The 13,702-nt window shown below is 60.6% G+C and overlaps 3 protein-coding genes across 3 annotated transcripts; all 3 read right to left on the bottom strand.

Annotated features, from left to right (window-relative positions):
* Positions 1–1,201: 1,201 nt before the first annotated feature.
* LDBPK_342480 (hypothetical protein, conserved) lies at positions 1,202–3,028 on the bottom strand (the record flags this gene model as incomplete). The annotated part of the gene is made up of 1 exon (XM_003864359.1): positions 1,202–3,028. The coding sequence occupies one exon, from the start codon at positions 3,026–3,028 to the stop codon at positions 1,202–1,204; it is 1,827 nt and encodes a 608-aa protein (XP_003864407.1).
* A 762-nt stretch (positions 3,029–3,790) lies between these two features.
* Positions 3,791–7,891, bottom strand: LDBPK_342470 (hypothetical protein, unknown function; the record flags this gene model as incomplete). Its single annotated transcript, XM_003864358.1, has 1 exon — positions 3,791–7,891. The coding sequence occupies one exon, from the start codon at positions 7,889–7,891 to the stop codon at positions 3,791–3,793; it is 4,101 nt and encodes a 1,366-aa protein (XP_003864406.1).
* A 1,105-nt stretch (positions 7,892–8,996) lies between these two features.
* Positions 8,997–13,472, bottom strand: LDBPK_342460 (phospholipid-transporting ATPase-like protein; the record flags this gene model as incomplete). The annotated part of the gene is made up of 1 exon (XM_003864357.1): positions 8,997–13,472. The coding sequence occupies one exon, from the start codon at positions 13,470–13,472 to the stop codon at positions 8,997–8,999; it is 4,476 nt and encodes a 1,491-aa protein (XP_003864405.1).
* Positions 13,473–13,702: the final 230 nt, after the last annotated feature.

Below are 13,702 nucleotides of genomic sequence, written 5' to 3'. Positions count from 1 at the left end.
CCGGGGGTGGCGGCCTGCATGGTGGGAGGAGCTGCTGTGAGGCGGCCTGTGAGGCGGGGTGGGTGGGTGGCGTTTGAGGGCAGGGGCCGTGCTCTCAGATGGCTGAGTCGGCACCTCGCTGCAAGGTGCGTGTGCCTAGGGCCGCCATCGCCCCACGCGATGGAGGGCGTGTGACAGGGCCGGGGGTGGAGTGGAGCCCGAACTCATGTTGTATGGCAGAGAAACGCGCACGCTGAGCGACAGAGAAAAGGTGAGGGAGCGAAGCGCCTTTGATCAACACTGGGCACGCACACATGCGCAGACGCACCGCTGCGTGCTTTTCATAGCACCCCACTCCTATCCATGATGCTACTCTCGCGCGCACATGCGTAGAAAGACGTGCGATAGAGTCGAACAGATCGAGAAGCAGGCCGCAGAGCAAAAGCAGGACAAAAAAGGGAGTAAACAAACGAGCTGCGAGACGCATGCCGTCGCAAGCCAGCCCTGGTGTATCGTCGCGCTTATCATCTCCTTCTGCTTTCCTCTTATACACCTCAGTTTGTGGGCTTCCGTGCACCCTCGCCGCCCACTCTCCACCACTCGAAATGAGGCGCAGTCCCCCCTCACCACCACCACCCCTCTTCCCTCTTCGTTCGCTGCTGTGCACCCCCTCCCCCTTCTTGTAGAGTGGAGTGTCGCATTCAATATCAATCAAGGACGGGCAGGCGTCCTTCGTGGTAAAACGCGTGAGGAGAGTCGGTAGAGCCTGCTGCGGTGGAGGGCAGAGTGAAAGCGACAAAGAAAAACACATGAGGGCTGCGGTGCTGCCACTGAAGAGGAGGGCGGCAAAGACGACGGCGATGCAATGAGACACATGCATCCGCACGTGCGCACATGCACAGAGAGAGACACACAGACGGGCACACACGTGGTGGGCGCCCAACCGAAAGCCTACGCGCATATGCAGGGCAGAAGACAACAACGCAGTAACGGCGCAAAGGGGAACATTAACGCAAAAAAAAGAAGCCGATAAAAAAAAACTCATCTCTGCGGTGATGTCAAATCGATCGCACCAAGCAACCAACAAGCGAGCGAATAACAAGGGAGCATCGTCGCGCGCGTATAAGTATCGAGATGGAGAAGGCCCGGCACACGCCAGCGTGCAAACTCGGATCGCCTACCCTGCTCTATGTGTCTTCTCCTTTTGTTTTCTCCTCCTCTTTCAGATAGATTCCATGGACGCCTTGCGCTCCGCATTCGCCGCCGACGAGGCGGTCCTCGAGGTGTCGCTTGCAGGGTTATTGCATATGCGCAGCATCTCAACGTAGGCCTCCCGCGTAATCTGCATGAGTGTCGAGTCCTGAACAACACGGCAGCTAAATGTGGGCACAAACAAGTCAGAGGAAAGGGCATCGGTCGCCAGAAGTGACCAGCTGCCCATCTCCAGCGCGATCGAGTCCTTTCCCGCAAACACTTCAACACGTCCCGACACGACGAGGGTGAACACGGACGACGGCACACCCTCTCGATAAAGCCACACGTTCTGCTTGTCGTCGTCAGCCATGCCGCGTGAGTCCTTCGGTGCCCGGACGCGGTATACGGTGGTGCACTCCATCATGCCTTGCATCAGTGCCGATACATCCTCCATGCTGAGCTCGGGCAGTGACTCGCACAGAAAGAGAGCAGCGGCACGCAGCTCGTTGTAGTTCAGGTGGACGCGCCGCGAGCACTTGGAGGTGAGGCCGATCTGCCGCTTCGCCAGATTAGAGGCGTTGCCAAGCGCTGTATGCTGAATCTGATGCGGGTCAATGTCATACTCGTCAAAGATCTCGCTGTGGATAAGCTCCTCGATGATGTCCTCCATGGTCACAAGTCCCTTCACCTCGTAGTACGGGTCCCCGTAGGGGCGCTGCTGCACCTCCTGCACGAGGGCAATGTGTGACTTGCCGGTTTGAAAGTACTTGAGCATCGAGATCAGTTTTGTTTCAGAGGGCACAACGTGGCAGCGGCGGTTGTAGAACTTCACCAGCAGAAGCACCTTCGTGTTCTCTTGCGGGTTGGCCATAAGCAAGTCCTTTGCGAACAGCACGCCAATGACGTTGTTCTTTGTGGTCTGGTACACCGGAATTCGGCTGTGGCCGCGGTCGGAGATCAGCTGAATCGTCTCCTCGTTCAGCCGCTCATTCGCCTCCAGCATCAGCATATCACTCACCGGCGTCATCACCTCCATCACCGTCTTCTCGTGCAGCTCCATGGCTCCAACCATAAGATCGACCTCGCCGGCGCCAATGCCGGACTCGGCGCTGCGGGCGGCATGCATGAACATTAGCTTCTTGAGCTCGTTTCGCTCGTAAATCTGGCCAGGGTCCTTGCCAATGAACTTGTCAAGAATCATGCTCAGAGGCTTGCACACAGGCCAGAAGATGAACACGAAGAACTTCACGAGCGGCGCCGACTTGGAGCCGACCTGCAGCGCGTGCGCGGACATGAGGGCTTGCGGAATCACCTCGCCGCCGAGCGTTGTCAGCGCGGTGGAGACCACCGTCGCCACCCAGCCGTGGATGTGCGAGTCGGTGATCTGCGCAATGAGGGTGTTCACCATTACGTTGCCCAAAATAAGCGTGCACAGGAGCTGGTTACCGAGGTGACGGATGGGCAAAATCTTCTGTGCGTACGTCTTGTCCGGCTCGGAGCCGCTATCCGCAATAATCTCGAGCGACAGTGTGTCGAGGCCGAGCAACGCCAGCGTCAGGCCAGCGAAGAGGGCGGCAAACAGCAAGAGGATGGAGTCTACAACAATCAGCGACACCCAGCCAGACGCGTCAAGGTTCTCGTCTGACTCCTCCACTATCATCCTGTCGTCCGCATCGCTCGCGAAAGTGCGCCTAGCACCCCTGACCGCTTCAGCCGCCGTCGCCTGGAACGCAGCAAGTGCTAGGACGAGGACAAGAAGGAGCTGCAGCAGCGACAGCGTCGCAGCGGCGCGCCGGCCAGACATGAATGGGAGTGTTAGCCGCATTCTGCCTTGACCAGCCGAGAACAACAACATCGAGGCATGCACGTATGGGAGGGGGGAGCGGAGAATGACGGCAAGACGAGGAGGTCAGAAGGAAAGAGGGAGAGTCGGCTGTGAAGTTCGTCACCAAAAACAAAAATGAAATACAAGAAACCAAGCGAAACTGTGATGCCTGCAGTACCTGTGCAGGTTGATGGTGGAAAACGTTGGTGATGGGCGAGTGAGAACTCGCCCCCAACACGGGAGAGGATCATGGGCGAGAAAGGAGGGAGCATGCAGAAGAGAGAACGCATACGTCACACAAGAGAGGACCGGTAAACCGGTAACGCCGGCGTCGACTGCGAGTAGGCGTATGTTCCGTTGTCCGATCCTGGCGGTTGGCAGCACGCATCACCAGCAGTGGTGGTGCGGGGTGCAGCAGCGCCTCAATCTTCACACACACACACACACACACACACAACACAAAAAAGAGACGGGCCGAGATTCTTTAGCACGCAAAACCGCGTAAGCCAACCAAACACAAGCACACGCACACACAAGAAGCGGCGCACGAGCAGAGCCAAAGCAGAGAAGAAACACGGAAGAAGAGAAAAAAAATGGAACGAAGCAACTCGACGTGAGGCGGCACACCGCCTTTCGTTTTCGCCGCACTTTCACTCGAAGGTGCGAAGACGGTAGGTGGGGGGAGTAGGGGGGAAGTCCACGTAGCGCTACCGTGACAGCACGCGAAAAAAAAGACCCAAAGAAAAAAATGGGCCCCATGTGGAGCGATGCGGGACGCAGGTGGTAAAGTCCTCAGCGGCGCGGCGATGGTGGTGGCCGCTTAGTGGTGCCGCGAAGGGTGTCGACCAGCAGCGATCTCAAGCGAAGCCGCTCGGCGTCCTTAGGGTCGAACGAGAAAAGCGTCTCCAGTGAAGACCCCGTGGGTGTCGCGGAGGAAAGAGACGCTGGCCGCGGCGGTTGGGCTGACTCGTTCTGACACGTGGACGGTATCGCGTACGAGGAGGAGAGCGGCGACTGCGGTCGCGGAGAGGGAGGTGAATTCTGCGGGTTTGGTGCGCTAGGCGCTGACCGCTTCCACGGTGCGAAGCGGTCAAAACGCGCCACCGGTGCAAAGTTGGCGTCGCGCGATGGTGGGTGGTATGTGGCGAGCACTGCCGAAGGTGACTGCCGAGAAGACGGTGCTGATTTTTCGGACTCCATGATGGATGCTGACTGGTTCGGCGGCGGCGGCCATCCTTGTCGCGGCGCTTCTCGACTGCCATGTAAACCGGGAAACACCGGGAAGTTCACGGGGTGGCTCAGCTCGCCTGCGCCGCTCTTCGCGTTCGCCAGCCCTGATGCTGTGGAAGATTTAGAGGTGGTGATGAAGGAGGCGGGGCCGTAGAGAAAGCCCACCGGCAAAGCACGAGTGCTGCTGACCGGGGCCTCCGCCGTGGGTGGGTCGTCCCTCCCGCTACCTTCAAAACTACATGCAGCTAGGTGAAAGGCAGGGGCGGCGGGGAGGTGGTCAGTGGACAGATCAGTTGCGCCGGAAGCAGCTGTAGATGATCGCAGCGATGGCACCACATTCGGCGCCACGACAGGGTCCGCGCCTTTGGTCACCCTCTCCGGTCGCGGCGCCGACGACGTCAAAGCAGATGACTGCGCAGCCGGGCTAGGCGTCTGCAGCGATGTCGTTGTCGTTGGCCTTGCGTCGGGCTCATCGAAAAGCGTCGACAGGTAACTCTGTAGCGAGTCTTCCTCGACTGAAGCACCCGCACCTGACGTCGCGCAAGCGTCCGACCGTGGTGAGCAAGGAGGCGGAGGTGGAGGAGAACATGCAGCGCCCGTCGACGCCTCTTTTGGAGTTAGTGGGAGGCCGGTGTCGTTATGGAGCGGAGTGCTCGTCGCGGCGTCCGAGTCCGCTATGTTGGTGGGTGACGCATGCCTCGCTACTGCCTGAAGCACTGCAGCAGCCTCCTGAACCAGCGCGTCATGCACGAGAGCATCGACGTCCACGTGCCCTTCCGACGCAGAAACCTCCGCAGAGAACGGCAGAGAAGGATTTTCCTCTGAGCCGGATCTTTTTGCCTTGACTATCTGGCCCCCCGTGTCCTTCACCGTTCCCACACCGGCATCGCAACAGCCGTTTTTGACTTTTCGGGCGTGTGCCGTTTGCCCTCCACGCATCCAACACGGGTTGGGCAGCGGCTCCGGTCCAAAGTGGCTGACAAGGTCCCGAAGAGTCACTTCGTGGCCGCCGAGGCATTGCTGCTTGGCAGCAAACGCCATGGGAAGGTGCCGCGCCGCCGCATCTGAAGAGACCCGAGAATGCGCGATGAGGTCGTCCACTTTGCCGGCCGTAGCGTGGGCCAGCCACCGCTGAAATCGCTCCAGACGCACGGCGAGTCCGTGTTGGCGTGCCAGAGCCGGCTTCCGCGCCCAATGCTGCAAGGCGCACGACAGGGTCATGCCCAGTGTCGACTCAGTCGCGCTCCCATCATTATGCTTTCCGCGTTCTTTGCCGGGCACGTGCAACGGGTGCTCCTGCGCGTGATTCTGCAGAAGCAGCGAGGCAGCCAGCGAGATCGTCGCAGCTCCACAGATGGCACGTGCACACGTGCTCTGTTCTAGCGCAGAGCCCCTAGTCTCGCCACCACTGCCGCTCCTTTGCTGTGTTGTTGTTGTGTCGATGGCGCTCCCGTAATGAGCGAGGATGGTGGACGCTAGTAGCGAGTCGGTCTCGCTCGTCAGCGTAAGCGGCATGGCACCGTCGACCGGGTAGCCGACGTAGTGAGCGATATGCTCAAGGCTACACACACTAGTAAGCGCTTCGCTGCGAAGGGAGTCGATTAGCCAGCGCACGGCAGAAGGGCCGCGTTGCCGCAGAAGGTGTGCGTCACAGAGAGAGTCTTCCGCGAACGCGGAGGACGGCAGCACCTTAACCAACGTCGGCGAGTGCAGTACTCTGGCGAGAACGGGCAAAAGTCTGTCCTTGGCGGTTGCCACCTGTTCTTCGTCCGCTGCAGACGTAGTCGCATCATCGGCCCCCATTCTCCACAGCTGCGAGCACAGCGCACGTCCCTCAACGGCAACCACATCCACACCACTTGAATCGTTGCGGACAGCGCTGAGGAGAAGTACAAGGCGCGGCGATTCCGGAGCGCACCGTGCCTCGTGCACTGCTGTCGACGAATCCCGTCGAATGGGAGCCTCGTCACCAAGACCCGTAACTTCGCTCACGCCAACAAAAAAAGCCTGCTCTGCATCCGATGCGCTCCCCGCTGCAAGCGTCGTTGCCGACTCTTTTGCCAGCAGTTGCAGCAGAGCCTCCAGCGACTCGGTCAATACGCCATCCCTCGCATCGTGGAACCGAACAGCGCACACATGTGAAACGTCGAAAGGAGCGTCGCACTTGTGTTGAGGCCGCGGCACCTCCGCTAGCATCGCCATGCGCTGCATCTTCTCCAGCACAGACAGCGCCGCATCCGCCCTGCCGCGCTGCGCATGCGAAAACGACGGATGCAGCTGCACCTGCAGCTTTTGCAGTCTGTTGGATGGCGCCGCCGCCCTCGCACCAGCTTCGCTTGGCACCGGAAAGCGTGCGCAGACGTAGCCGGTTGACCTGTCTGTCACTTGCACTGCAAAAGCGAGCTGTGGATGGTCCAGCAGCACCTCCACACATGGGAAGAAAGACGCGCACGCTGCATGAGCCGCTGCGGGTGCAATATCCAGTCCTTCAGCCGCTTCGATCGCTTTCCCAGAGTGCTCTTCTTGCTGCCGGAGCGAGCACTGCTGCTGCTGGTGGCCTGAGAAAATCTGGCGCACGACAGAGAGTGGCTGAGGAGTTGAAGGGACCACGGCGCACACCAGCGCAAGTGCCATGTGCATCAGCCACGGTCCGCAGTCGTCGACGCAATGTAAAAGCGTGTACTTTTCGTGAAGTGCGGCAGGTGCATGCTGAGGTTTATAGATTAGCCGCGCGGGACAGCCGGCTTGCAGACACTGCTCTGGAGATGGAGCTCGAATAGCCGTTCCGCACGGCGACGCCTCCACGTACGGGCCACGGCATCGGCTGTCTTTGCAACGCAGACGTAAAGGGCTTCTACACTCAGCGTCTGCCACGGCGTCAAGGGGTGCGGTGGCATGCAAGTGGCTTTGAGATGACCACGCATCCAACAAGCGGAGCGCCTTGTCATCTGAGTACGCGCGCCGCAGACTCGCCTGTACCCGCGCAGTGGCCACGAAGAACGGCGGCGCATGCTCTAGCAGCGGCTGCCACGCGTTCTCAGCCGCCACGGCATCTTGTGACGTGCACGCATATTGATGCTTGCCTGCACGCGTGCCTGAACGGCCACTGTCGCTTGGCAAGCAGCCCAGCGCTTCCAGAGAAGAGTCCGTGGAATCGGACACGGAAGACGGCGAGACGTGCTCGCGCACAGAGCGCTCGTTACCCCCATCACCGTCAGCAGCAGCACCACCACCACCAGCAGCAGCAATGACTCTTGCTATCTTGGGCGAAGATAGCCACGGTTGCCATGACACGCGCACCTCGCGAAGCAGGCGTCGCGTGAAGGGGTGCAAAGTGGAATATAGCGAGGCAGTCATCCCCGCACAGTATTCCACAAGCATCTCAGCGCTGTCTTGGCGGGCAGCACCACCAGGGTGGCTGGTGGGGGTGAGGCGCAGAAACAGCGGCGCGAAGGATGCAAGACGCACGAAAAACACCTCAAGGGAAGGAGGCGCGGTCAAGGAGCAGCCCTGTGTGTGGACCAGTGTGTCGTACAGCGTGCCAACCGTGCAGCGCGCCGGTGCCTGCGAGGCCTCACCAGAGAAATGAGTAATATGCAGCATCTCGCCCGGCAAGGATGCTAGTTGGTCTTTGGTTTCCGTGCCGCACCCGCGCAGGCACATTGGAGCAGACGGAATGCGTAACAGGAGCGACGCGAAAATAGCCGGGGGCCAGGGCGTATAGGCGCCACAGGCCACGCGAGATGCTACTCGCGGTGGCACACACGCGTCAATCACCGCGTCAGGGAGTACGCAAGCTCCCATCGCGTCATCTGGCGCGCATCTCACGCCGTCTCGCCTTTGAATCGCACGTGGCCACCAAAGAGCCCGCCGCTGGGATGCGGCAAACAAGCCAGCCCGAGTGGCAAACATTCCGCACCACAAACGCGTGAAGGAAGACAAAACAAAGGCGCGCAGTGTGCCTCTTAGTGGCCGCCTTGGGTGGCCGTGGTTGCCCGGCGGTCTTGCCCCGCGCTCTCTCTCTCCTCCCTGTCCGTCTGTGTCGTGACAGAGTCTGCGCAGTGCGAAGAAGAGAGCAACACAACAAAGATGAGAGGCGAAGACGCGGGCAAGGCGAGGCAGAGGGTAAGACAATGCAGAGCATGAAAAATATGCGTCCGCGTCAAGCAACACGAGCGCACGCGTACCTCCCCACATCAAGCGTGTCCAAGGCGCAGAACCCAAAACGCCATCTCTCGCCTTCCCTCCGCTCGCTCCTCCAAGCCACCTTCCACGCGAGCACGTGTCCGGCTACAGACTGCAAGGGGAGGTGCGCCAAGGCATGAAACGGAAAAGGTGGCGTTTCGCTTCGCTGCGTAGTCACCTTTGCCTAAGCGATGACGCGATGGCCCAGTCTCCGCTCCTGTCAAAGAAGCCGCACGTGCTTGTCTGTTTATTTCTCTCGGCAGGTGGGGTGTGGGGCAGGGGACACAAAGACTGCCGCACAAGAGAGCAGAAAGAGAAACAGAGACCCCATGAGACCAGTACCCGATACCCGCACTCATGAACCCCACCCCTGTATCGACCGGGACGGGACGAAAGCTGTGTGCGCGCGACCGACGACGGCATCCCCGGCTCGACTTTGGTGACGAGTGCTCCCTGCACATTAGCTCTGCCCAGTGAGTGTGCGTCTCTCTCCTTTTCCCCGGCTCTCTTTCCCACTCAAGGAGGAGGAACAGGCCAGCCGGCAACCCCGTCTCATCACGGATATCAACCAAGCCGCCGCTTCCTAATCGGCCGCGACAGTGAAGGTTTGCCGCGGAGGCGGGGAGTAGCGCAGCGCGTGATAGAGCGAAATGGACTTCCAAAACTGTGAGGGATTGTCCTCCTGAAAGAAGGCGCGGAGGGCACGGACTGGCAAGCCGCGGTGCCACGCACGCGTCTGCCGCACATGCGCCAGCAGCAGCCGCTCCAGCTGCAGAGCATCGGGGAACCATAACATCTTCGGTATAGCATAGATGGCGAGCGAGACGCACACAGCGGTGAGCAAACCTAGGTACGATAAGTAGAAGGATGGACTCCTGAGGAGCATCGAGAAGGTCTCGTTCGGCGACGCCGGTGCGCGCGCGTACAGCCAGAAGCTGAGGAAGCACGTCCAGATCGAGAAGAGAAAGCAGAACCAGTGCGCAATCGTGATGGCGTGAGACTCGGTCCACACCGTGTAAGTGTGCACCGTCACGACAGCGATGTACGGCGCGTAAAAGTCGCCGCTGCGGTCGAGCACCCACCCATTCGTCATGATCGCCCCAGTGCCGCGCTGAAGCGCAACGGACAAGTAGTAAATCATGGTACCGTGCAGAAGCGCTCGAGCAACATAGCCGTAGAAGGTGGTGGCGTTGAAGTACCGGCCGCGTTGGGACATGGTGTAGAGCCGCGTTGTCGTGCACAGGAGCCAGTGCGAGAGGGGCATGTCCATCACGCACAGAAACGTCACGGGGACGGTGGGGATGGCGTTGTACAAGGTGAGGCTAAGCGAATCCCAGTAGGACACGCCGGAAAAATCAGTGGACACGTTGAAGAGCACCTGCACCCACGCAATGAGCACCGTCTTCCAGAAGCTCTGCTGCACAATCATGGCTGTGCGCTGATAGGCGGTATGCCCGTGCACGAGAATCAGCTTCGACAAGAAGCGGAACTGGCCGATCGCAAAGTCGGACGCGAGCTTCGCCTGGCTGCCCTCCCGCCCTTTTACGCCGACGCCAACGTGCGCCGCCTGCAGCATGGGGACGTCGTTGCCGCCGTCCCCTATCGCGAGTGTGATGTGGCCGGAGCGCCGCACCATGTCCACCACGTACGACTTGAGAGAGGGAGCGGTGCGGCTACAAACAACCGCGCGCGCCTGCAGCAGGCACAGCTGGAAGAGGCGCACCACCGCGCTATGGCCATTCGACATGGCATCCTCCCTCTCCAGCAGTCGGAGGGTCTTGCCAGACAGCGTAACGCAGTAGCCGCGCTTTAGACCACACATGTCGAAGTCAGAGCAAGCGCCAAAGGCTGAGGCGAAGTGCAAGCCAGGTTCCCGGCGCGCCGCACCGCACACCCTTGGCACCATGTCCGTGACTGACGGACTTACTGGGCCATAGCGAGCCTGAATGGTGCTCAGAGGCTGCGTGAGGAGAGGGTGGTCAACAGGGCGAATGCACTCGCACGTCGCCGGCTGCGTGAACTCGTGTACAAAATCTTCGAGGCCGGAGCGTTCCCAGAAGAAGCGGCGGCACCACCCGCGCACCCTCTGCCAGCGCGTCAGCATCGTCATCTCCACCGCGGGTCCCTCCTGCGCCAAGATCCCCTTTATTTCGGAGAGCTTCTCCGAAACGTAGGCCAGGTGATCCGTCGGCGCCAGCAGATCCTCGTTGGGCGGCGTGAGCGTGATAACGCGGTCGGTCGACGTCAGCAGCCCGCACGCGACCGCCGTTTGCTTTGCCGTCTCTGTCTTGTCACCCGTCAGCATCCACACCCGTATATTGGCATGGCGAAGCTGAGCGAGCGTCTGCGGCACCCCTTCCTGCAGCTCGTCCTTCACCGCGGTGATCCCGCAGTACGTGAAGTCGCGCTCCAGCAGGGCGTAAATGCGCTGCAGCTCCGCCTCGCGAGCTACCGCGGAGGCGAAGCTTGCCTCTACCGCGGTGAAGCGGCACAGTGCCTCCTTGACTTCCTCCTCCGCCACGATGCGGTATCCGTACACAAGCGTGCGCAGCCCTTCGCGCGAGAAGCCGGCGAGGCGGTTCGTGATGTCCTCAAGGTGAGAGCGGCTGTAGGCGTCGGTGCAGCGTGGCAGCACCTTCTCGTCAGCACCCTTGATCAGCAGCACATAGTTCATGGGTGGGAAAGTGTTACCCCCGTCGGCGGTGTCGCTGGCCTCCGCCTCTGCGCCCTTCACGGCCACAGCGGGGCAGCACACCAGCACGCTCATCATGCCGCGGTCGGAGCTGAAGGGCAGCGTGCGCACCACCTCCACCTCCAGGGACGTTCCAGCCTCGCCCCAGAGCCCAACCGTTCCGTGAGTGCGGCTGCGCCGACGCAAAGAGAAGCCGCACTGCTCAGCACCCTCAACGAGGGCCACCTCGTCCGGTGATGAGGACATCCAGCGTCTCGAGAAGGACGTGTTACCGTTTGTGTTGACCCCACTGCTGCGGGTGCTGCGAGCACCGTAAGCCACGCTGCCGTTCGCGCTAAACTGCGGCGACAGCGTTGGCTCGATTGTGTTGCAGAAGACCATACTGAGCATGAGGTAGTAGTCCTCGTGCTGTCCACGTGCCGTCGTTGCCTTGATGGCTTTGCCCACCTTAGCCAGGGGACGGTGCAGGTCCGACTCGATGAAGTCCTCGGTGGTTGCGGAGAAGACGGTGTCGTTGACGGTGGCCAAGGCACGGAAGGTCATGGTGTTCGCGGTGAGTGTGCCCGTCTTGTCAGACAAGACGTATTCAACCTGTCCCAGCTCTTCGGCCAGGGCTGAGTTGTTTACCGACACGGACTCCACCTCGGTGCGCATGTCTTCATCCCAGCGGATGGCGTAGCTGACGTACGCCTTTGAGATCTCGACCATCACCTTGAAGGAGAGGGGCACCATCGGTGACAGCATCATCAGGTAACGCAGCGGCAGGATGGGGAAGTACTCGCTGACCTTGATCGGGTCTACCGAGGCGCCGAGGTACCAGAGCGGGGCGTGGGCCTTGAGACGCAGGCAGGAGACAAAGGCGCACGTCGAAACCAGGATAAATTGCACCAAAAAGATGAGCATCGTTAGGTAGTTGAAGCGGTTGTCGATCGTGGCCCACTTAGTCGGCAGCACGTTGCGCGTCATACTCATCTTCGTCTCGCGGCCAGTGAAGATGACAAGGGCGATGATGAAGTGCGTGTTGCCGATGCGGCTTGACGAGTACACGACGTTGTCGATGTTAACGGAGAGGGTCTGCTCCGGGCCGTCAAAGTAATCGTATGCGCCTGTCTGCCCCTCCAATGAGGACTGGCGCGGCGGAGCGCTCGCCTGCGACGGGCCACCTGGCTCGAGAAGGCCGCTGCGCTCGTCGACGATAGATGGAAAAGAGTCTACGACCATTGAATCTGGCGTACGGGTCGCGCGCTGGCGGAGAGGGGGCGGCACCATCACCGGCATCGGAAGATGGCGCGGAAATGCCTCGCCCATGTCTGCCTCGTCTGCGCGTGCCATGTCCGCAGATATCGGCAGCACCGCTGGAGCAGGGAAGGACCCGTAACGACAGCCAGGCAGCGACTCTGGGGCCGCGCTCCCTGCTTTGACCGCATCACCGGCAGCACCGCAGGCGCTGCTTGTCGACGGCCGGCTCTCCCTCCAGGTCTGCGATGAGCTGCGCGGCGCACGCACCGTGGCGGCTCCGTGGTATGAGTGCAGCTGCGCATTCGGACCCTCAGAGTACAGCACCAGGCGAGAGCGAAAGGCGCACTGGAGGCAGTGCAATTGGTGATCCTCGGCGGTGTCACAGCAGCGCCGCAAGTCCCATACCGGAGCATCTGTGAGCTTCCCCATGGTCTTTGCTGCCGAGGCGTGTACGCCGGCTGCGTCGCTGTCAGGCGCTGTTGTCGTCCCGAAGGTCAGACCGCAACAGTGCGGCCGAGACGGCACGGGTGAGGCGGCGGCCTGAGAGTACTTGAATAGTTGATGCAGGATCGCAAACCGCTGCTTCGAGCCGGTCTCACCGTCAAGCGACTCTGTCGTAATGTACGCGCTGCCGCTGTCCTGCGAAGTCAGCAGAATCACCACATCACTCGGGACAACCTCGAAGGGATGCAGAATGAGAACGTCGCCGACACGGATGTCGGCGCTCATCACATCCTCCAACTCTAGTGTGCCGGGCCGCACGCGCTGGTACATGCGCTCGTTCACCTCAACATCCTGCCGATGGCGGCGCAGGTCGTCGATGCCCTCCTTCACGGTATTGACGAGGAATGCGACGGTGATGGGGAAGATGGTCGTGAGGGGGCTGACTGGCGCCACAGAGGGAATGAACTGCAGCGCCACGACCATCACAAAGTAAATGTTGATGGGGCGGTGAAGCTGCTCCCACAGGTTCAGCGGCAGAAAAGTGAAGATGTTGTACCGAGAGCTGTAGATGCGGTTGTCGCAGAAGTTGGTGCGGCCATGCGGGTCATTGAGCTGAATCGTGCGCTGTTCGCACGAGCGGTCCTTCTCCGGCTTGGCAAGCCGCTGTTGCGTCCACTTTCGCATCGTTTACTTTCCGTCCCTTACCAAAGAGGGATAGCCTCGAACGAAATGCGACGATCGAGGAGATGGGAAAGGGAGGGGTGAGAGGACGAATCTGCATAGCATTCGAAGTCAGTGAGCGCGGAGGGGTCGGAACAACACCGCCGCATCGAGAGCGGATACGAAGATGAGCTGGGAGGCTTTGAAACGGATCGGAGGAGAATACGTGAGAGGCAAAGAAAGAGACGCAGAGA

Source organism: Leishmania donovani, chromosome 34 (assembly GCF_000227135.1).
Source record: "Leishmania donovani BPK282A1 complete genome, chromosome 34".
NCBI lineage: Eukaryota > Euglenozoa > Kinetoplastea > Trypanosomatida > Trypanosomatidae > Leishmania > Leishmania donovani.
This window is presented reverse-complemented; position numbering and strand designations above follow the sequence as displayed.